Source organism: Cyanistes caeruleus, chromosome 1, assembly GCF_971803275.1.
Source record: "Cyanistes caeruleus chromosome 1, bCyaCae1.hap1.1, whole genome shotgun sequence".
NCBI lineage: Eukaryota > Metazoa > Chordata > Aves > Passeriformes > Paridae > Cyanistes > Cyanistes caeruleus.
In genome coordinates, this window is record NC_141701.1 from 144,302,495 (window position 1) to 144,326,985 (window position 24,491).

Genomic DNA, 24,491 nt, shown 5'->3' on the forward strand with positions numbered 1-24,491 from the left:
AATAGCCGTGTTTATGCTCATTATTTTAGTACTCCCTCAGCATCCCCAGGAGATGAATTTAATAAAATGAACATTCCAAAAAGCTTAGTTTAATCTTGTGTTTACAGCAAACATCCTGCTTGTATGTCAGACAGCAGAGTGTATTTGGATACAGTTGTTATTATTATACCAGCTCATACAGGGAGAAGGCAGCTGGGGTGACTGCTTTACCTTGCAGTTCATGTTCCCTTGCAGAAAAGCCAGAACAACAAAACTCCAGCACAGCCAAACAAGAGACACCTGTACAGGACACCCTCACCCCTGAGGGCAGCAAATCACAAAGAACCCTGTCCACTGCTCTCCTCCCCAAGGGCAGCAAGACACAACACTGGCACAAATTATAGGACTTGGTCTGTATTACTGCCTGGCACGTGGAGAGCCTGTAGAGGGCAACAAGTAAGAAACTATTAAAAAAATAGTGAACCAACCAAAAATGCTAATAGAAGAAATCCAAAATCTTCATCCGTGAAAGAAATGTAAACTGGCTAACAGAAAACAGGAGAGGAGGATGCTCATCACTCAACAGGGCACCCGCACTCCCTTGGTTGAGACTCTCCAGCTTATCCATCTGATCTCTGATAAAGGGGGACTTATTCATGATCTTTCCTTAAAGCAAAGGAGCATTTTTCCAAAACACGACAACTCAGGTGTCCAAATTTGGAATAGTGTCACAAATATCTGGAACACTGTCACTCTCCTAAAACTAACCATAAAAGGCTATTTTGTTCAAAGTAAAATTCGTGTCTTATTTTTAAAAAAGTATGATCTGTGTATGATTAAGAAATTAAAAACAGTGAATGCCTCAACTGAAAGATAAGGCCCAGAAAGTTTTAGGCAAATAATTGCATATAATCAGATGATCCTTTAAGGAAAAGAAAACAGTTTAAAGTTTCTACACATTACCCCTGAAGTGTTTTTGGAGTCATGATAGCTTGAATTAGGGGGGGAAAAAAAAATCTTCATTAAAGCAAAGAGCAAGTTCTTTCTCAGAGTGTTGGCAGGCTGTCACAGATTCAGACTACATTTTAAGACAGAAAAAAATTCTAATCAGAAAAATTAATGTTTTAATAAAAACTGGCTGCAATGTAGCTATGAGTGGCTTCAGACTTATTATATGGCCTTTAAGATTCTTGTTAAGTACTGAGTCCTCACTCATATCAGTCGGATTTCTATTCAGAACAAACAGAAAACATAAAACCTACTACTAGTAACTGTAGGAGTGAAATGCATATGCATGAATTATTTCTTCCCCAGCAGTTAAATAAATAAAGCAGAATGAGTTCATTAATTCTAAATTAAGGAAAATCTAACATCCATTCAAAAGAAAATATAATTTAAACCAACTAATACCCTCAACTATAGTTTTATTTTTAATCTATCTTGAAAGAAACAATCCTCATACGCAAGATCCAGCAAGTTTTGACACAGCTAATTAATTTCTCACTAATCCTTCCATCACTTGAGTAAGACAAAGGAAAAGCTTTGGCAGAAAATGTTTCCAGGACACAAGCGACAAGGTTCTTTACAAATACTATTAGAGAAATGGAGCACTTCCTACTTAAGGAGCACAGTGCTTAAACATAAACCTCACACAGCTAAGTTGAAAATTACTGCAACGATTTCCCTTCAGAGCATCAGCCCACGGTGAAGAAGCAGTGGATGTGCCCCTGGAAGGCCGCGAGTGCAGCGCACTGGCTCGGCCGGGCTGCACGTCCTCCACAGCCGGCGGCAGAGCGCGGCTCCGGCTCACACGGCCGGCTGCGCCCGGCGCTCAACCCGCGCTGACATTTCCATCGATTCCAGGCCGCGACCGCGACGCCTCTGGACTGGCGACAATCGGCGGCCTCGTCCCACACAAGCTCGGCTCACAGACCTCACAGCGCCAATGAGCTCGGCACAGATGCAGAACAAACCAAAACTCTGCTATTTATTTCCTCAGGACAGCCCGTGTACTGTTAGGAACTCCTACAAAAGATGATGATTTAACCTAAGTCGTTCCCTCTCCCCACATACACTCCGAAACTTCTAATGGATAAAAGAAAGAATACAATCGGTAAAGACATGTATTTATCTATTTAAAAAAAATCAGTAGCAAAACGTATTAGCCCTCTAACTATAACTTCAGTGTTACACAAAACTAAATCCCTGCACGCCTTCTGCCCAAGCCCAGCCACGATAAATCAGCCAACTGCATGGATCTGGGAAGGACAAAGAAAACACCAGAGAGAGAAGCTGTCTGGGTAGGATCTGCTGTAGTCTGAAAGCATAAGGAGTAAAAAGACAAGTCTGATGGAGAACAAGGGGAACACTTTACAGTTTACAGATAAAGACATTATTAGTAGTATTGCAGCCTAAACAGTGCTGCCAATAAAAGTAGCAATTTAAATTTCTTATCCAGTAGATTATTTAAGAAAATTTAATACTAATTTAACTTCCATTTTCAACACACTCTTATTCTCTGCTGAGAAGTCAGCACAGGAGCCAAGGGGAGTACACAAAGTTAGACCAGCGCTGTGCAATAGTTAAAATTTTGGTTGCGTGCAATTAAAAAAAAAAAAAAAAGTAATCAGAGAGACAAGATCTGTAAATACATTTACGCATTGGTCCAAACAAATCTTCTTTGACAACATAATCCATCAAACTAAATGGTATTTTAACTACCAGGCTCTTGATCACCAGCTGAACATAAAATCCCTAACTGGAGTACAAGGATCTCCAAAGAGTAAACAGAAATTAAGGTCAGCAGGCAGCAGTGACTGCAACCTCTGCTGTACGACTGGAGAGACACAGCCTTGCTTCATCCCAGTTGTTCCCTTTGTGTCAACACCTTGTTCTAACCACTTTTTAACACTTTATACCCGAAAAACTCTTGGGTTTGATCAATTGACTACACAACGTCACAAGCCTGACCACCTGCACATTAACACGGTCATAAAATTAACTTTTATGTTACCGTGTCTAAAAAAGTAGCAATTTATCATTATCACAATTTAAACCAGATTTGTTCAGTATTTTGAATCATTTCTAACACCTCTGTTAACATGGCTGAACGCTGTAGCACATGTTTTCAGCTCCGACAGCAACACAACAAGAAGTGTTGGTACAAACAGGAACGCGGATCGGAAACCCAGCCCGCTGCCCCCTCTGAAGAGCAGCAAATACCGACGACAAACAATGTTCCTTACCTGGCAGCGTCAGTTTTCAACTCAGCCCGGAACCTGGCAACAGCGAGTTCAAAACACCGACCTCTGCCGACCTCACCCACAACAAACCTCCCCCGACCCTACCGCGAGTAACAAACACCGAGCAGAACGTAACTAAACCGCTTCCATCGGGGGAGAAAAACAGCGTTCGGCTTAGGATCAAGGGTGGAAAATGCCTCTGAGATCATCCAGTCCAACCATCCTCCCCCAACACCGCCACTGTGTCCCCTGACCACTAAACCACAACACCCAGCGCCACATCCAGGCGCTCCTTAAACACCTCCTTAAACTGGTGACTCCACCATCTCCCTCGGCGACCTATTCCAACGCCTGACCATCGTAAATGTGAAATATTTTTTACATTATCTAATCTGAATTTCCCGTCTCATCTTAAGGCCACTTCCTCTGGTTCTCACTGCAGGCACGGCAAAAGAGTCCAACCCGCGTCTCATTACAGCCTCCTTTCACGGAGCTGTAGAGAACGGAAAAAAGGAGGGCACGGTAATGCCCACAAGCCGCCAAGGCAGTATCCTGCGACGAAAAGCGCTTTAAGGACAAGGCCTGTTTAATGAAGCAAGGCTCGCCCTCACCTATTGGAAACTGACACCACTGTGAGCAAGAAATGGAAATTCGGATTGGTTTGGTTTTTTTTTTTCTCCCTTGCGGCAAACAAGCGGCGGTGGGAGCAGGGACCGAAGGTCCCGGGATTTGTCCCGCTCCGAGTCCCGGAGGGAGCCTTGGACAGCCGCCCCCTCCCCGAACTCCCTGCGATCCGCGAGCCCCGCCAAGGCCAGGCAGAGCCGCCACAGCAGCCGGGGCCATTCCAGCACTGCGGGGCCTGCGCCGGCCGCGCCGCGAGGCCCCGGTACTAGGGACGCCGCTGCCGAGCACCGCGGCCCGGCCAAACGCCCGTTCCCCGCTGTCCCTACCTCCCGCACGGCCCCGGCCAGCCGGCCCCGGGCCCGCCTGCCCCGCACTCACCCGCCGGTGGCTCCTCAGCGCGGCCGCCGCTCGCGCCCGTCCCCTCCCGCGGCTCCCGCCGGGACAAACGGCAGCGGCCGCAAACAGGAAGCGCCGCCAGCGCGCGCCGTCACTTCCGCCCCGCCGCTTCCGGAAGTTTCTCGAACGGCCTCGCCGGGTGTCCCGTGTGAGCGGAGGGCGCCCCCTGCGGGCGGCTGGAGGCGCTGCGCCGGGGCGGGGGCGGGGCCGAGGATGGGGCGGGGCTCCGTGAGGGGGCGGGACCTCGTGGGGCGGGGCCTCGTGAGGGGAGGTGGCTGCGGGCGGCGCGGGGCCGGTGTGTGTTTCTGCAGCCGCACGTTTCCAACGAGCGATGTCTGCTCCCTGCTCCGTAGAATCACACGATGTCTAGTGGGCATGATGGTGTTCAGTCCTAGGTTGGACTCTTAGAGGTTTTTTCCAACCTGACAACGTGATTTTGTGAAGCAGCTGCCCAGGTGTGCAGCTAAGGGGAAAGGAGAAGGAAAAAGAATGATGTTGAAAAACGTTCTTTGAATAGGTGAGTTTGGCTGGTAGAAGTGAGATGATAAAATTTCTTCCTCTTTTGTATCTTTACTGTCAAAAACTGGGGGTGGCAAGAGGATGCACCAGGCTCTGCTCGGTGGTGCCCAGCAACACCAGGCAATCGGGGGAAGCTGAGGCACAGAAGTTCCACCTGAACATAAGAAAGAACTTTACTATGCAGTGACCATGCACTGGAACAGATTGCCCAGAGGAGCTGTGGAGTCTCCCTCACTGGAGATATTCCAGAAGCATCTGGATGCAATCGTGTGCCACGTGCTCTGGGATGACCCTGCTTGAGCAGGGAGGTTGGACCAGATGACCCACTGTGATCCCTTCTGACCGGACATGTTCTAGGTTCTGTGAAGAAAAATGCAAAAAGTGATGCCTGGGCGTGGTGCTGTAGGAAAAGGTGAAAAAACAACAAATAATTTTAAGAAACACTCTTTGAATAGGTGAGTTAGGTGGCTAGAGGTGAGATGACAAAATACTTTCCCCCATGTGTATTTAATTTGTAGTCTCAAAAACTGTAACTGGCATACAGTTCCTTTGAGGTCAGATTCCTCTCCCTGCATGTGGCACCTCGACAGAGCCCTGCACTGGGTGAATGCATTAGGGTATCCTTTGTGTTATATTCGAGTATATGCTTTCCTGAGTGCCATGGCTGAGAACAAAGTATAGGGCAGCAAAGTTATTATTCTGTTTTTAAAATATGGACTTTATCATGCTTTAAATTGCTGTAAAATTATATTTCTTGCCCCTTATTTAAAAAGTGGAGGCATTAATTTCTAGATCACCAAAGTGAAGTTAGAGAGTTTCCATGTCTAAAACTTACGCTTCCCAAATAAAGTCAATTAAAAGGCTACTCATTATTTAGGAAGTGTTTGTGTGGGAGTGGGGTCAGTTTAAAAAGACAAAAGCCAGCTTGAAATAAGGCAGAGGAAAACCTAAAACAAATCAGCAGGACAAGTAGTAGGACAACCCTAAGTATAGGCTTGGTGCTTTGGGGAAACGCAAGCTTCAAAAGAAATATTGTTGATTATTGATGCTAAGTTGTGGTTGTGGAAACATTTCTTCAAAATTAGAGCAAAGAGATGCCTCACTCCATTATTAGCTTCTCATCAGCAAGAAGCTGTTAAGTCCAAGTTGTTGATCCACTAGGAAAGAAAAAAACTCAAAGGATTAGTAGGTTGGACTGGCTCTTCCTAATGGGTGAGGTTCAGACCTCAGAGGCTTCGCAGCCTGGTAAATGCAAAGGCAGGTCAGTACTGTGTGGTGTGAGAGGAGACCATATAAAATTTTGATTTAATCCTTTAAACATTTATTGATGTGGAAAGAAAGGTTTTTCCCCAACCTTTCATAACTGATTCCAGGGGAGAAAAAAGTGTGAAGAGTCCTAAAACCTGAGCTGCAGTAAGCAAGACTGAAGTTGCTCAAGGCAGTCTCTTTGGTTTAATAATTTAAAGAGCAGATCTTATATTTACAATTAAGGTATGATGGATGCCAACCATAAAACTTTCTGTTTATCCAAGCAAACAGAACATGGCAAAGAAGCACGATTCCATGTAGATCTAGAGGCTTGGAATCAAAACACTGCCTGCATCAATGCAACCAGGACCATGGCTTCTTTAACACAATTGTTACCATTACATTAATCTGCCCGGAGATTTTCTAACACTGTTCTGACTCTACACAGCATAGCCTGCTTTAGCATCTTTCAGATATAGGAATAATATTTGGGAAGGCTTAGAGACCAATTTTGCATTTGGAGAAAGGAAGGTATGAGAAGGTGAAGTGCCTGCTCATAGCTGAGGGCAGGGCAGTTTGGCATTTTTTACAGCAAAATACTAAGAATGCAAATAAATGTTTCCTAACAAAGTCATAGATGAGGACTGTGTAATTATTTTATATATATATTTATTTTTTTATATATATTTGTTTATGCTTGTCTTTGAAGAAGATATGAAGATATTTCCCAAGAGTTTGCAGAACAGGCAGTTTACAGAGCCACCAATTACAAATATTTATTAGGGCACCTATTTTTTTTTCTTAACTTAGGATCTTTGATAGCTCAGATTATCTCTAACACTGAACAATAACATGAATTATTTACTTTTTAGAGGTTTGCTTATGTTGTGCACATGATATTTAATTTTTTTTTCTCTGTTACAGGGAAAAGCAGGTGATTTCAATTAAAATAGCATGTGGCTAAGTCCACCAGAAGAGGTACTGCAGGGGATACTGAAGCACATACATTCAGGATTGCCCTGTCCCATGCAGAATCCAGCACTTGCCCTGGTTGAACTTCACATGGTTGGTGATTGGCCAGCCCCCTGATTTGTCTGTGTGTCTCCAGAGCATCTCTTCCCTCAAAGGAGTCAGCAACTCCTCCCACGTTAGTGTCCTTGGCAAACATACTTAGTGTCCCTTCCAGTCCTGCATCCAAGTCATTATGAGGATGTTGAGCACAGGGCTGAGGCTGGGGCCCTGTGTAACCCCACTAGTGACAGGACCCCAGCCTGTGTAACCCCATCCACTGGAAACCTTTGTGCTGACCGTAAGCCAGCTGGTCGCCCATCCCATGGTATGTTTGTCCAGCTGTGTGCTGGACATTTTGTCCAGAAGGGTCCTGGGAGAGACAGTATCGAAAGTTTTACTGAAATCCAAAAGGATTACATAACTGGCCTCATGAACATTTCTAATTACATCTATTTATAGGACTAATAAAACTGAAAAGCTTATAGATTCAGAAAACCTTCAAAGGTATTTGCAAAAGTATGAAGTGTCCTATGTTTTTATGGCTTGCTGCTTGTAGCAGAAGCCTGGAGTACTGTGTTAAGGGGCATTAAATCTGATGTTGCTGGCAGAGCATCAACATTCCAATAACAAAAGAAGGTCTGGTGGGTCTGTTAAAGCTGGTATCAGAGATCCAGGCTGATATCCAAGTGCTGAATCATTGAGTCAGAATAAATGCTGCAATCAAAGAATCTTAATTGTTTAAGAATTTTCAACTCTCCTCCTGGAACAAGAGGGAGAGGTCTGTCACTTCACCTAACTTCAGCTGTCTCAGACATCCAGTTTGAGCCCATTGACTGTGAAGAGAAAGAGCAGGAGAGGGCACCTGCAGGGCACAGTTCATTCCACCCTCTTTGGAGATGTGTTTCAATAAAGAAGGAACAGCCTGCCAGAGCTCTGTCCCGGGGCTCCCTTTTCTCCCCAAGCACCTCGGCAGCCACCTCACAGATGCCTGAAGTTAAGTGAGATGAATTCAGGTCTAACTGGTAGCTATAACCTAATGATGGAAATAATGTGGCAGCATTCCAGGAGGTATTAGCAATTCACATAGTTCCCAGATTCTTTTTTTAAACCATCTTTTATGATTTATGGAGGTCAATTATATAAAGCCCATCAGAACACAAGAAACACTTAAAAATGCTGCATTAGAGAGACATTAATATTAGTCCTTCTGAGGTGGTAATGGCTGTAGCCTTCCCAGCCTGCTGCTCTGCCCTGCTGCTTAATGCATCCAGTTTTTCTATTTACAGATTTACAGATTCTATTTTTGGTGTTAACAAAGAATATGAGCGTATGTATCAAAGTATTCTCACGTCATCTAATTATAGTACTGCTGGCAAAGTAATTCTGGAAAGTGCCACTTAATTAAATATAAGCATTAACTTTTTGCTGATAGCTTATCAGAAACAATTAGACTTGAAATACGGGCAATACACCTAGAGTTTAAAACTTTCAGTAGAAGCATTCAAAGCACAAAATTACCCATTTTCACTTGCATTCTCCAGTGTTTTCCTGCCGAGCACAACCTCAGCTTTCATCAGTACAGTGTGTATTAGGTAATCTAGAGACTGCAAGTTTATCTGGACTCCTCTGTGTGCAGAAGCCTGAGCTAAGTGGATGCATTTGAAAGTGGTTAAACCACTTCAGCATAGTTGATGTTTTCGCTAATTCCTCCTGAAATATCAGATGTATTCTGCTGATTATTTGGGGTCTGCACACAACAACCCAGGAACTATTTGGGGCAGTCAGATGATCTCACAGCTTATGCCAAGTGCTTATTCTTTGCAAAGACAGCTTGATCAGCATTTATGTTCATTAACTTGATCAGGGATATGCTTTTTTGTCCATGCAAAAACGCCAAGTATTAGTTAATTCTATGTAATTTTTCATCAATAGCCAGATAGATATACCAGATAATTATACCTAAAATATCTCTGCAGAACTTTGAGCTCTGCTGCTGTTTGTCTGAAAGTGAAGAGGGAAAAAAAGAACAGAGCTGTAATGAAAATAATTATTCTTAAGTAAAGATACAACGGCTAGGAGGAAACAATTCCTTCAGAAGGTTTGTTTGACAACATACAGCAAAACTACATAGCAACTGAGGAGAGACGCTTTTCCCAGGTCTAACATTTGGGCAAGCAGCAGTAGCAGGAGGATCTGAAATAACACCATCTGGTGAATGCCTGTTTCTTTCTTCAGCAATCAAGAACTATGTGTAACTATCAACAAAGAATAAAATAGAAATCATGTAAAACTACTTTTCAGTTAAATGTTACACAGAATGAACAAACAGCTGCTCTGGGAATGCAGAAAAGAATGATGTTAAATATAGTAGGAAATTCGAGCATGCTGCTCCTATAAATACATGAACCAACTTTGCAAATAGAATGTATGATTCTGCAGAGCTGTGGACAGGGAAGCTTAGTCCCAGACTGGAGTGCACCTATTCTGGCAATAAATGTAGCAATGATTTAAGCATCACACAAGAGCTTATCCCTTGACAGTGTGAAATCAAGCTGCAGGACATCTGCGCCTGTCTTTTTGTCCCATTTTTTGCCAGTCAGAATTCCCATGTTTCTCCTGTTTGACTGTCTGATGTGCTTTGCTGAATTCTGGGCTACTCCACCTTCAGAAGACAGTCAAAATATAGGATTTTGCACAAGAGCTTGGACTTGGGTATTTGATATTGTTGGTGACAGAAGCAAATATATATTTATGTGATTTAACATTAGTCCTATGGTTTTCATATCAAAGTTTAGCATCCTATCTATAAAAAATCGTGAAAATAATTCAGAGCTCAGTTTTTACCAAGTCTGCTATTTTGCATTGGTAAGAGATTTGCAAAATCTTTGGAAAGTCAAAGCAGCACTGGAAATTCAAAAAGCAAAGCCACAAAATCTTGAATCCAACCCTACCTGTTAAGTGCCACTGATTAACAACCACAGAAATGTGACAAGGAAGAGATTTACTGTCACTTAACTCAGACCCCATCAAAGACATCAAAGTCCACAAAAGTTATTCTGAAGATGCTGCTGGTTTCACTAACAAGCAAGGCAGAGAGAAAGATGGTTAAGGTTTTGGATGCTGTGTCATATGAGGCTGAGAGCTGATGTTGTTCAGCCTGCAGAAGGCTCAGATTCCCTATCAGATGCCCCACAGGACAAGAGGCAATGGGCACAAACTGGAATACAAGAAATGTGTTTAAATCTGATTTAAAAGGTTTTATGAAGTTAATTAACACTGGAAGCAAGTTGCCCAGAGAAACTGTGGATTCTCCATCCATGAAGACATTCAGAACTCCACAGGTGAAGGTCTTGCACAACCTGCTGAAGGTGACCCTGCTTTGAGCAGGGAGTTGGGGGTGGGTAATCTCCAGACTTTCCTCCCGACTTCACCCATTCTGTGTTCTCTGTAATGGATTCAACTTGTGTAACTTCATGATCACTTTTTGCCTTGTTTTGTCTCTCTACACACAAGAGAAACTGAATGTCCTTTCCAGACTACCAGATACACATGGAAAAACAGGTCAGATACATGAACATTTGTGTTTTTATTAATGTTACAAATTAGGAAATGCCCTACCAGAGGAGTTTTCTGTAGTTTTGTGTTTATTGCATTTTTAGTAGTAGGTAAACTGAAGTTTATATATTGATTTCTAAGCATTCAAAAATAAATGCGCACAATACTAACTTTATAAATATTAAAGTAGAACTAAAACTGTATTTAGCAATGAAAATAATAAATAGGCAAAGAGAAGCAGGTAAGTCTAATTATCAAAGCAGATAAAAACTAAATTGCACCTTCAAAGGGGCCCACATATGCCAGAATTCCAGAAGCAGCTGAAAGAGAAATTTTTGTGTTTGCTGACAGAGTGGCATCCTTCACTATGAATTAGAGCTTCTCAGACTTCTATTCATGGAGTTTTATTCTTTCCAAAGATTCTATAGAAGTCTTTAAAAAGCAGAGCAAGTGCATTCTTTGAAAGACACCCTGAAACAAAGGTAAACCTCAGAGCTGCCGCTTCCCTGGCAGAGTGGGAAATCACAGCTCAAAAGCTGAAGGTATAACCATCCTTAAGCAGAAGAACTACAGGAATGTTTGGGCTGGAAAAGACCTCAGTGATGATTGAGTCGAGCCATTAACCCAGCACTGCCAATCCCACCACTGAACCAAATCCCTGTGACACACCTCCTGGAATTTTAAATCCCTTTGTGAATGGTGACTCCATCACTGCCATGGGTGGCCAGTCCCAACGACTTCAAGACCAACAAGCAGGTAATACCAGAATCTTTTAGAACCTGTTCAGTACTATGAGTTTTCAACAAGAGAATGCCCAATTTGCTGCAAAAATGAAAGAGTGTTTCTGCAGAGTTTCAAGAAAACTCATATTATTTTATTCACAAAAGCAGAAGTCAATAAAAATATAGATATCCTAATCAGTTTTACAGAACATGTTAATTTCTTCTCTCCTTCAGTGACAGGCAAAAGCATGATGGAAAAAAAAAGTAACAAGCATTTACATCACAAACCATTATTAACACAGATTAATGTATATAAGCAAATATTACAGGTCCAACGAACATTGCTCTTTTTTCACTTCTTTTGTGCACAACTATTTTTCAGTGGTGGTAAGAATATGTGCTTACTGGTATTTAATTAGCAGGTTTTGGTCAAAATTGAAATGTATGAACTCATTGAATTTAAAGTGTTTTCTCTGAATTCCAAACCCCTTTATAGAATAAAATGAGGACATTTGTGCTCTATTATTCAAGTGATACAAAAAAAAAGAAAAAGTCAACATTGCTTCTAATAGCATCAGGAAGCCCATTTTTTATTATTTTTATGGAGCACCTCCCCCAAAAAATACCTGAAGATATTTTATTCAAATCAAACTTTGTTAGCTCAGTGTTTAGGCATTAAACTGGGAGGAAAATCTTTCCTCTTTTGAAGATATATTAATGTTCCCTAGAAATCAGTTTTGTGACACTTATATACAAGTCTGGCTTTCAAGACCATGATGGAAGACAACAGAGATTAAGTAAACTCCTGGTTTGGTTTGCTGTGCTTTATTTTCTTTTATCCACCTAATAGGACTGAACCCCCATTCAACTCTAATTGAAATAAAGAGACCAAGTGCTAACTTTATTTCTTTATTCCACTTTTAACGCCTTTGAACTTTGTAGAGATGAAAAATTTGTGAACTCTTCCATCACACAGACCTTGACAAAAATGTTTGTAGAACAGGTTACAAAATTACAAACCCAAGCTTACTTGAAAACAAAAACCAATCAGAAATCACTTGCTTTTTCAAAAAGCAAATACTGAACTAGGAGGAAGAACACTGTAGTACAGAAACTTATTTAAGGAAGGGTTATCTTTTACAGAAACTAACCCTGAACTCATAACTATTACGGCTATAAATCTGATGATAAAATCTACAACAATATTTCAGGTTGCTTGCATGCAGAGTGCTCCTGCCCCTGCCTACCTAAACTCTGGGACCGACACCACTGGGGGACAGTTCACTTTTCTTTTATAATCCAGAAAATCCAGCTTCATATAGAAACAATTCTTGCTACTTAAGTGCTATGAGAGATCTTTTTGACCCCTCGCTTCTTAGGACATGACTATCACCTCTCACACCTTTATCTCCTGTGCCTTGAAATATTATTGAGCAGGTACTCGTGCTTAATCCTGCCTCTCTGAACACAGCTGGCAGAGTTGGAAGCACTGGTTGCCAAAGGGAAGCCCCACTCTCCTCTCACTCCAGCCTGGATTCTGAAGGTGGTGAAGCTGCACCGACCTCCAGCCTGAGCACAGTGAAATTTGGGCTACAGCTGCTCTGATGCCCTGCCTGTGCCAGCATCACACTTCATGTACAGGATACACAAACATCACCAAGCGCTGCAGATGGAAGAAATAAAACATCAGAGTACTTTCAGCAAACTCAAGTTCTCTCCTGAAGGTTTCTGCAGTTCTGTGATGCCTGCAATTACAGCTCTGTGCAAGTCACATTTCCCCCAGCCTACCCTCTCTGTGGCACCCGCTGCTTCCCTGGCCACAGACAGCAATAGTGGGCACTGGCTCCTTTTCTGAAGTACAAAGTGGACGTTACCAGTCACCAGTACTTGGCATGACTCCAACACAATCTTCAAAATACAAATATTTAATATAAAAATTTAATTTAATTTTACAAAATACAAATACAACACTACCCAATGTAGCAAAATAATGGAATTGAAAAATAATTTCAAAATATTTAAAGCATTAGGTTCTAAAATAAATAATGCTATCTAAAAGAAGTGTTCAGGTTTTGCAATTAGGAGGAGGCAGTTTCACTATTACTGATCTCTTTTTCAACTTCTTTACAAGTTTCATAATTTATGTAGAAAAATATACAAGAAAAGAATTTGGGATAAAGAATAGGTTAAGTATGTAACATTTAACATAAATAAAAAGCCTAAAGCAAAACCAAAAAGAAAACCAATCATTTTATTTCTGTACATCAAGACTACAAATAGTATTTTAACACTTCGTTTATTACCCAAATTAGGAAATTATACATTTTTATATGATTACTAGTAAACATCTTAAAACCACTCCGTTTCCCCACATTTAAAAGGATATTGCTGGTAACTGCTTATTAAATAGGAAATCCAGCAGAGTTTCCAGTAACAGCAAAGTATTTTTTTGCATAAGAGATGAATACAAATTTGATTGTATTTTCTGATAATTTAAAATATAAAAGTAAAGTTCAGAGGGATGGACTGATGAATCTTACAGTCTGAACTATAATTCCTTTTTTAAACTCTAGGCTAGAGTTTGCATATGAAACCCTACGATGTGCCTACTACTAGAGGATCAGCTCCTTCCATACAAGAGCAATTTTTTCCCCAGATATCAAATTATATTAAGCAGCATATTCCCACTTACTTTTCTCAGCAGAAATACTGCAGGGAAATGTATATAAAAGCTGTTTAATCACAAAAAAAAGTTAATTTCATTAGTGTCTACAGCACAGATACGGCATTTAAGATGGAAAGAAATGACAGAGAAAAGGAATGTGAACACCACAGGCTTCAAATATAAAAGATAAAGCCTGATAACTTTGGTTCAAATAACTTTAATAATTATTACATGTATATTTTTCCAAAGTGGTGGTTTCTGTATGTACTGTGTATGCAATAGGAGACTGATTCATTTAAAACCAACCAACCAATCAACAAACCTGTACAGGCACAAAAGACAGAAGCAGGACAGAAAAAACCTGGAAAGTCACATCCATTCAGAACAGTATCCAAGTGATAATGATGCAGCAAAGATTGAACTTAAAATAATGCAAATCCATTTTCTTCAAAGTGTTTCAGAAAGCACAAATGGAATATTACACCAATTTTATCTATCTCAGTGCCTACCATCTTGAGGGAAGGTAGTGTGAAACAAAATCAATTCTGCAACAACTATAATAGAATCATGGACAGTGCTGAGGAAGGGGTCAATCAGGATCATCCAGTCCAACTCCTGGTCCTGCACAGGACACCCCAAGAGTCACAAGTGTCTGAGAACATTCTTCAAATGCTTGAACTCTGGCAGACTTGGGGCTGTGACCACTGACCTGGGGAACCTGTTCCAGAGCCCAACCACTCTCTGTGTGAGAAACCATTTTGTGATACCCAACCTGAATCTTCCCCAATCCAGTCCCATCCTGTTTCCTCAGGTCTCGACCCAGCTCACCAAAGAGCAGAGATCAGCGCCTGTCTCTCCTCTCCCCCTCACGAGGAGTTGTAACTGCACTGAGGTCTCCCCTCAGTCTCCTCCAGGCTGAAGAGACCAAGTGCCCTCAGCCACTCCTCACATGGCTTCCCCTCCAGGCCCTTCACCGTCCTTGTGGCCTCTTCTGGATGCTCTCTAATGGCTCAATGTCTTTACCTTGTGGCACCCAAAACTGCCCCCAGGACTCAAGGTGAGGCAGGACAATCCTTCCATACAAGTGTTCCCTTGCCTGACTAGCGACGCTGTCCCTGATGCCCCCAGGACACACCTGGCCCTTCTGGATGCCAGGGCTCATCAACTTGCCATCAACCAGGACCCTCCAGATTCCTTTCTGTGGAGCTGCTCTACAGTTTGTCATTCCCCAGTCTGTCCACACAGCCAGGGCTGCCCTGTCCCAGGTGCAGAATTCAGCACTTGCCCTGGTTGAACTTCATGGGGTTGGTGATTGCCCATCTCTTTAAGATTTGTAAACAACTCTGCAATGTAAGTTAATATGTTAGGTTGTCAGTAATGAGCATTTTCATCCTCTCAGTTATGGCATATCTGCAAACATCTGCTTGCCTTCTTTCTAAAAGATTAATTACAGGATGTTAGCCCTGTCTCATCCCAATGCACCGCACAGTACACAACTTTATTGCCAGTTTGCAAAATTATTTATGTTTGAACAGCACAAAGCCAAAGCTTCATCTTTGGTTAATTTCACTGAGATGTCACTGCTCTTTAAATGTGCTCTTTCTTCACATAAACACAGAAATCAGCCACGCTGCACACAGCATTCATTGTTTTGAGTCATAAAGCAGTGTCAATGCAATATTCAGTAATGGATGCTAACTAAGAAACCGTGTTTAGAAATGAAACCTATTTGAGGGCATTTGGTAAGACACAAGAGCTGCAAAAATGTAGATAGAATCCCTTAAAACTGCTTGGGTATGGGTGCTGCTTATAGAGTAGGCACTGGTTCATTCTTCTGCAGATCATCCAAATAAGCATCAGTTGGACTCAGCTGAGTTCAAATCCAGCAGCACATTCAATGGCATAGAGGAGCTTGCTTCGCATCAGGTTCTCGTCATAAAACTCAGGAAGCTTCAGCAAGTTCATGCAGGTACTGGCAGTAGGCAGCCTGTCTAAATCAGATCCTCCATTGTGAATGCAAAATGCAGGATACAACTCCTGGAAGATGCAACCAAAACAAAAAACAACCACATATCAAAGAATGGTATACAAGCCAAACCTACCCTTCAGCAGCTGTCACACATTTCCATGAAGAAAATCACTAGATGAAACCCTGTCACAATGACATCAAATGGCATTTCTTTCACTCCTCATAGCACCAAAACCACTCTTGAATTGTGCAGTGATTCCCTCTGCCTCCTCCCAACAAGATCCACTAATTTGGAATACACAAAGCAATTTATGTGATTCTAAGGAAAATACAATGACTTGTTATTGTTCATACAGTCTGTGGTACAAATTTACAATGCTACATTGTAAATTGCTTTAAAAGCATAATCAATGTGCATATTGAGTCTGTAATGATATAAACTTGTCAAACCCTGATTATTTTTCTGATATGTTAACTACTGATCTGAAGAACACACTTTAAAGACATTTTGTATGTAATATTTAATTGTTTTAGTAATACCCATTTATCTTCTTCCAAGAAGTAGTTTAGTGAAAAATATATTTGTTACCTCCAAAGCACTGCTTTGGCTGGCAAGACAGTATTCATTTTATCAAATGCTTGCCTAAGGTAAAAAAGTTTGATTTTAGAAACTGGAAAAAAATTCCAGCTCCAAAAGCAGAAGGTCAATGAGATTCTAAGCTAAATTATTGTTCAAATGGAGGCCTTAAAAGTATTTCATAGCTAAAATGTTGCATTTTTAGTGTTCCTTTCAAAATGCTAATTGAATTCCCCATCTCTAGCTTTAAAAATGGGAAAATTGAGTTCTAAATTGAAATGTCATGCCAAGGGCACCATTTGTTGCATAATTAAATACTGTACAGCGGGAAACTGCAATAGTTTGGAAGGGAAAAGTATCATCAATTTATTATGTGACCTGATTGGAACTTAACAATTTTCAACCACTATTTAATGATTTTTTTTTTTTGTCTGTAACAATTACATTTATTAAACTTATTAAACTTTAATTAGCTTTAGTAAATGTTATTCTGAACCTGACTCTGGCAATCAAAGTTTAAATTTTTTAAATGATGCAAAGCTAGACTATGTTATCTATAAGATACTGTCAAGATATTTCCTAATCTTAAATCATCATGCAACAACTTGAAGAATACATGCTGGTCCCACAGTATAATGCATAAACAGATAATTTCAGAGTGAGAACCAGAAATTTGGTTTCTCCTAGAAAAATTCAGCACACGCACAAAGTGCAAACAATTTTTGAAGATGGTTTGCGTTCACGTCTCCCATCAATATAAACACTTTCTCATGCATACTTGGCTGGTAATACTCAGCACTCCTGTGGCTTCACACTCTGCACCTTGAAAGCTCTGAACAATGCACTGTCATGGGCTACCAAGCCATTCCTGATGACAATACCAGTCACCCACTGCCTTTTCTGGCAGACACTTCCTGGCAAGCCCCTGGTTTGGAGAATCCCTGTTAACAGGTCCTGCTGCAGCCACCCTGTGGTACTGCTGAGGTCCCTGCTCAGCGGAGCGGCTCTAATGCCCTTTCAGCTGCTTTCCTCTGCCAACACTGCAGTGTGTGGCTGAGCATGCAAGCCCCTTGTACAGTGAACTCACCTTTTAACTTCTGCTTTCATGCTGAAAATTGGGTGACTAATTTGCTTTCATTTTTTTCCTAGCCACATATGTTATAGGCAGTTTGTGGCCCATGTCCCAGGTGAACACACAAACTGCAGCTTTCCACATTTAGGTTCTTTCGAGTGTGTCACTGTCAGCCCTAATATTTTTAGACTTTTGATTCACTTCCTCCATCTCTTCAAATGTCACACTGGCTACCTCAAAGCTGGGTACCTACATCTGCATTTCTTCCTCTCCCTTTGTAATTAAAGAGGATGACAACAAATGGGAACTTCTGCTTACTTGGTTTCCCCAGCTGTTTCCCAATTCTCCCTCATGTGACTGATGTGCACTGTTCTATCTTGGTCTCATGCTGGAGTTTTCCAGTCGCTTTTCCTGCTGTTCTGTAAAATCCTATTCATTGCTAGAGTACTGTACAGTGATATTTGCATGGACTTGGGGGGGCTTAGGAGAAAAGCCTGCAGACTTTTAATAAGAAATCACATAAATCAATCAACAAATACGAGGATTCATGTGATTCAACAGCCATGTTCCATTGTCTCCATATCTAGATCTGTGGACACTCTTTACTGTTAAAGGGGATCTGGTTAGCATTTTTTGGTGAGTCTAAGACATGACTCATTTCATCCTGAAGTTGACACATGGAACAGTCAGACCAATTACCAACTGAAAGTGCCAGTTCCAATCCTACATGTCTATAAAAGGAGCGTAGCTGAGCTATAGATTACAGATATTGAAGATGGAGGATGTTGCCCATCCACATGGTAACACCACCACACAGCACTGAATGTTCCCATATTTTAGAGGAAATGATGTGATGGCTGGTTTTTAGCCAAAATTTTGCAGTCCACTGTAATTTATGGGTAGAACAACCCCAGAATTTAGTTTCAAAATGTCTTCACCTTGCCTCGGCCTCTCTTTAGTTTTATCAGCAGTACAGCAGATTTTTCTTCATACTTAAGCATCCTTGTAAATAGCAATCTGGAGACTGCAGCTAAATATTTTGCTGCTAAGTGTAATGAGCTGTGAGCTATAAGCAGATAAACAAGAATTAGAAGAAAAAAAAATACATGTCCTGGTTCAAGTAGTTAATTTAAGACAATAAAACTTTGTAACTGCCTTTATATCCTAAATTCTCTTTTGCGTGACTTAGGAGGCACTAGGTGTAACTTAACTTGCTGCTTGAAACTGGTAGCAACTCTGCCTCTGCACAACATGAAATGGCAGCAAGGACCTTCCATCACATACAGCAACTGCTCTAATCAGTGATCTGCAGGCTTATCAAATTTCGCAGTTAAAATAGAAAGCAACAGAACACTTCATTACATATTTTAAAACTGTACTTATTATACATGCAAATGCAAACATTGAAGCTGTTTCTGTAGTCATGGACAAGTACCCCCAGACTGTAGATTCCTAGACAAGAAAAACTCGTACCAACATCTGCAGCATTTCAAAAAGCTTGCCAGGAAGTCAGAGGACATACCTTAAACCCTAGAAGAGGAGGTCGAGAGCAGCTCGTTACAAATTTGAGTAGTTTGCGTTTCTCTTCATCAGTGAAGCTTTCTACAACCCTCCAAAATATTTTAATTACAGGATGGTCTGCGGTGTAGCCACCTACAATGAGATTTAAATGATTTACAGCTAGAATAGTTTTATGTAAGATATAAATTCTTCAGAAAAATCTAGCATCAATCTTGAAGGTTTGGGGAAAATAATGTAACCAGCAGGCTTGTATTGCTAACTTCCAATGCCTACAGATCTGTCATCATTGCAATTTCAGTTTCATTGCTTACCTATGGCTACTATACCCCTCAGCTTCTTAAATGCAGTTTTCTTCACTGAATCCTACTTAAAATTAATTTTTTTTTAGTTTAGCATTTAGACAGTAACTTCAGATTATTGCTTTTCGCTCCAAGAGTGTGCAAGACCCAGGATGTTACTGAATGAATCTGCTTATCCTGAGGTAAGCCCAGACGTGAACTGATGATTTGGTAGCTACTTTTTAATTATATTCAGGATGAATGCAGGGGACAAATGAAGGAAGATTCCTTGTGTTTTTCACAAGGAAAATATACGATCTCTCTATTCAGACTATCTGAGAAATGGTAAATATCTAAATGGGGTAGTAGAAACTACTATTCCAAAGTCATTTGCAGACTTATTTTCAGAACAATCTGTCAGTGACTAATTTAGAAAAGAAACACCCTTGAATTACCTGGCTATAAACTTGCAGTTAAGCATGTGAATAAAATAAACTGCAGAACTTAATAAAAAATCTTCATTTCCCACAATTTATAAAACTGGGTTCAAATTTTAGCCAATTTCCTGAAATTCAGGCACATCCACCAAATTTGGCCAAAGGTAACAAGAATGACCTTGCAACTTTTTCTTAAAAGGCAGGTTAAAAAGCAAGTTCAGTTATTCCCAAGTCAGCCATAATAGATTTTTTTACTTAAGCAAAATACGCTTACCTGAATAGTTTGTGAAAGATTTAAGATCATCCAAACTAATAGGAACTTGTGCACCAGAAGTCAAAACCTAACGGCAAAGGAAATTAGACCGTTAGGTTAGAGGCAGAAATCAGCAATGATCTCTGTTTAGAGCAATTGTTTTGTGCAGCTGTAAGCAGAAGTACCTGTATTTCCTGCTGATCAAACATTCGAAGCCACTCGAGGTTCACCACGTTGGCCAGCCCCTGACGGAAAGCCAGGCAGTGCTGCCGGATCTGTTTGTTCAGCCTGTAGTCTGCCACCAGATGGATGTACGCGATCCGGTTGGCGCTGGTGACGGGAATGTCCTTTCCACCTGGCTTCAGCTCAACCACCTACAAACACAGCCATTCTCATCACCTGGCAAACTGCACTTCTGTGCTCTAACCGTGAAATGGGGCTGCAAAACGTTCTAGTAAGTGATGTATCCGTTTGAAGTTGACTAGAATACACTCAGGAATATTCACCTCAAAGGAAGACAGAAGATTATGAGGAGTTAAAAGGTAGGTGATTTTTCTGGTTATGTGTAAGAGCACATTCTGTGCACCCAGACCTCCAGCTGCCAGTGCAGCTCCATCACACAGCCCCACGGTTTATCACCAGAAAGCAGATTAAGCACAGTCAGAGCTCTTCCATAGGAGCTGTCTCTAACACCAAATTCACCAATGCGAGTCAGACAAGAACCGAGGTGAAAATACCCTCCTTGGCAAGCCTGCCCCAGCTTCACTAAGTGCCCCAGAAGGGAGAGTAGCCTGTAATACCACAGTGCTCACAAAAGAACACTCTCCTTGCAGATAGATTAGGGAAGCTGTGCTTGACTGGCTGGGTTCTTCCCTAACTGCTGCTGGTGAATTCTGCAGGGTCACTTGATGGTAAAAGCAATGTCCCCTGAGTCAAAACACGAAGTCTGACACAAGCCTGATTTGCAGAATGCTTAGCATTCACAATTCATCCTGTGGAAAATGTACTGTTATACATACTTAGGCTTGATTTGTTTGTTGGTTTTATTACTTTAATTGAATGTACCAAGTGTTGTTTTTCTACTGCAAAGCTCAACTTTTTTACTTCAAGCACACCAAGGTACCTCAGTATGGCAGAATTTTAAAAGAAAACCCCCCCAAACTAATGATACTGTAGTTGCATTAAGATATAAACCAGGTTCAAAGATAGCTCTTATTAGAACACTATAGGCCTTCACACATTCTATTCTTTACTACATGAGGTTAATTTTGTTAAGCAGCAGCCCAATTGGAAGGTATTATTAGACTACTTAAGAGAAGAATTAAAAAAACTGAAAAGCTGAGATACTGTCACCTTCTGAACTCTTCCAAAAACGGTTTCTTTTTTTTATACACTCTGACAGTCAGCAATTTCTGCATTTAAACCAACTGTGCACTTCAGTATGTGGTAATGTTGACATCTTTAGAGCACAGAGAATTAAACACATGAATAGCTTTTCTTCTAACACACTAATAATCTAATAATGTGAGCTGTTCTTTTACTAAGCAAAATGTGCAAAATGGTTTGATTAAAAATTCACAGTGCTTTTGAGCATTCAGATTTTTTTCTTGATTCATAGGTCTTTAAGGCAAAAGAAACCATTATGATCTCTGAATTCTGACCTCCCAGATAACACAGGTCAGAGGATTCTGTCTAGAGATTCCTGGATTTAACTCCATAAATCCACAGATGAATTAAAGCACATTTTTAGAGACATGCAATCCTGTGATGGAGTATCTACCACTTTCTCTGATAAGCTACCACAACCTGAATTACAATAGGTGTTAAAAATATGTCTTACTTCCCACTTTAATCCTTCAGCTGCAAGCTTCTGGCTTTTGTTAGAGCCTACAGGAAAAAAAACTCATCAATAATCCACCATGTCTGTATGCAGGTACTGATTATGCTTAAACCCTACTCCTGCAAGAATCAAGCAAAAGGAAGGTGCCAGTGTAGGTGACACATTTCACACCCTGTACACATTATCTTGCTCCCTTCAACAAGAACACAAGACCCAGGAGGGTTCTCTCTGGGATCCACCCACAGCAGAGCCTGGCATGGGAAACAGCCAAGGACCCTTTCCAGAGAGTACAGCCAGTGCCTGGGGCCACCGGCTGCCTGAGGGTGAGGGTATTTTTACTGGTAAAGTCCACATGGAATATTAATAGAAATGTGGGACATGTTCCATAACATAGTGGAAACAGCTGATGGGAAGGGGCCCCTGCACTGCTGAGCTATGTTCATCCCACTGTAGTAATTTTACTACTGACACTGGAAAGTTAATCATCAGATTAATCCAATTATTATAAGAAACATTCTCATTTTCATTTCAAATCCAATGGCAATTGGGTAAAGTTTGTTCACACCCATTGTCCCTATTTCAGTGTTGAAGAGCTTAACAGGCTCTTTCCTTTCTCCTCAAATATATCCATGATGTATTACTTATGGGCAGCAACTTCATTAATCTTCCAGAGACTTTTACACAGAACTAAAGAAAGTTTTTCTAACTTCCTCTTATAAAATACCTTCCACAAAGCCTAACAAGGCCAGAAAGCTGTTATTTCTTAAATTCTTGTCCTCTTTAGCTGTACAAGATCAGAGCAACCAGTGGTGTTCCACATGAAGAGATCAGTGTTGTGACCTCAATATTACTAATGCTTCACTATCTGCCCACTTACAAACCTTCTCCACTTGTTTTGCAGAACTGCAGAATCCCTTGGGTTTTTGACACCATTTAATACAATCCCTCTCTCTGAGGTATGGACACACTGAATTACGCCACATTAAAGTACATTAAAGGACATTTGTATCACCTAACTCATCAAGCATCTCTTAAGAATATGGTCACCAACAATACACTAATAGATATCACTCCATGTACATACAACAGTTTCTCTGAGCTTAGTATTTACACTAAAAGATACTTGAACTGACCTCCTTCCTAAAACAGCCAAAGGGAACTACTGGTAGGGCATTCTAGAAAACTCCTGTATTTTAAGATTCATTCCAGCACTAGGTGAAGTAAAATGTCAGAACTTCCCTACAAGCCAGCAAACAGAAATCAGGACACAGATTAATTTACATTTGCATTGTAAAAGCACTGGCTCCACAATGTTCTAGGGATTTCAGGAAACCTGTATTCATTCTATTAAAAAAAAGCTGTTCTCTCCCCATAAAGTTATTCCAGCAAAACAAAGTGAAAAAAGATGTCACACTCTTTCTGACTCCTATTTTTAGAAAACAGGACAAAGTTTTTTGGTTTGTTGGTTTGTTTGTTTTTTTAAATCCTATTATTCCTTTTATATATATATATATATATATTTAAGTAGCAAATCTTGATTTCTGATCCAGCAACATTTCTTTAGCTCCCCTTTGTCCCAAGAGCCCTGCACTGCCACAGGTACAAGTACAGCACTCAGTTAAGTGCATTTCCTGAGGTTTTCCAGAGACTGAACTCAGTGTGAGGTTAATTTTACCACTCTTGTGTCAAAGTATCATCCAAGACCAAAACAAAAGGGATAACAGAACACAAATAATAAATACATTATTCCAAAAAGGCTAAGAAGGATGTAAAACAGAAAACAGTAACATTTGGTAAGCATAGTACTAAAGTAAAGGTAGATGCGCTCAGTATTTTCATGGCATTAAAGGAATTATTGTAGAATTCCCACTTAATTCTAAGAGTTAGGAATGATTGTTGAAGAGTTCCTTTCCAAAACGGCCATAGCACAACTTAATAGATCTTAAATGCTTTATCAGCTTCATTTTTCATCCATCCAGTTTTGGCCACTAGATGGGGCAAGACAATAACCCAGGTTACCCGGGACGGGCCCCACAGGAAACTGCAGCCCTGTGTCATCTGTCTCTATCCTGTACATCTAAGTTCAAACAAACAAAAAGCATTTTAACTTGGTTTGTAATCAAAATCACATGTACTAAAGGCAATAAAACCATAGATATCATTTATGTAAGTATTCAGATCATTCAGACAAACTGGATTCCCTACTCACAAAGTGCATCTTCAAAATGAAGGGAAATACCAAAAGGGGCCAGAAAAGTCCCGTATGAAGACATGAGACTTGTATCTCTTCCAAATCACAGAACCTCCAGTGCAATTTCATAAAGCTTTTATAGATATTCAAGAACTCCTAGAGGATAAGAATCTTTTATCTTTTCTCTTGGCTTCTGATCACTCTTGTTCACATCACCCCTACAGTTTTTCCTCATTTTGAAAAGAAGTCAATGAAGTTTTTTTTTTCCTTGCCCTGTCATTTGCTTTCTAGATGTTCATGCAGGAATTCCAGGTATCAGATTGCATATGAATGTTTAAGAATGCATTTTCTGTAAGTATTATGAGTCTGCCTGAGAAGGCTCAGCCTCAGCT

At 40.8% G+C, this 24,491-nt stretch overlaps 2 protein-coding genes and 2 long non-coding RNA genes across 18 annotated transcripts in view; 2 read left to right on the top strand and 2 right to left on the bottom strand.

The window, feature by feature from the left end:
• Positions 1–4,487, bottom strand: part of DNAJB6 (DnaJ heat shock protein family (Hsp40) member B6) — a 58,644-nt gene extending 54,157 nt beyond the window's left edge. For 3 of the 14 annotated variants that reach the window (XM_086865120.1, XM_086865206.1, XM_086865143.1), the window contains exon 1: positions 4,224–4,433. The gene's annotated coding sequence lies outside the window, so the exon portion shown is untranslated. The other 11 variants (XM_086865153.1, XM_086865129.1, XM_086865170.1 and 8 more) reach the window with 10 other exon arrangements.
• Positions 3,303–3,877, top strand: LOC111925465 (uncharacterized). The gene is made up of 2 exons (XR_002862257.2): positions 3,303–3,581; positions 3,664–3,877. It is a non-coding gene; the product is annotated as an uncharacterized LOC111925465 (long non-coding RNA).
• On the top strand, positions 4,480–12,274 carry LOC147655989 (uncharacterized). The gene is made up of 3 exons (XR_015279713.1): positions 4,480–4,758; positions 5,118–5,215; positions 6,933–12,274. It is a non-coding gene; the product is annotated as an uncharacterized LOC147655989 (long non-coding RNA).
• UBE3C (ubiquitin protein ligase E3C) overlaps positions 11,427–24,491 on the bottom strand; it is a 71,696-nt gene continuing 58,631 nt past the window's right edge. The window contains exons 20-24 of one of the 2 annotated variants that reach the window (XR_002862259.2): positions 20,254–20,442; positions 20,090–20,156; positions 19,102–19,232; positions 18,518–18,645; positions 13,209–15,998 (exon numbers count right to left, since the gene is read on the bottom strand). Coding sequence is in view for 1 of the 2 variants with exons in the window: in XM_023921917.2 (XP_023777685.1) it covers positions 15,828–15,998; positions 19,102–19,232; positions 20,090–20,156; positions 20,254–20,442 (558 nt within the window). In the remaining variant the exon portion in view is untranslated. Of the gene's footprint in view, positions 15,999–18,517; positions 18,646–19,101; positions 19,233–20,089; positions 20,157–20,253; positions 20,443–24,491 lie in introns of both variants that reach the window. The other variant, XM_023921917.2, reaches the window with a different exon arrangement.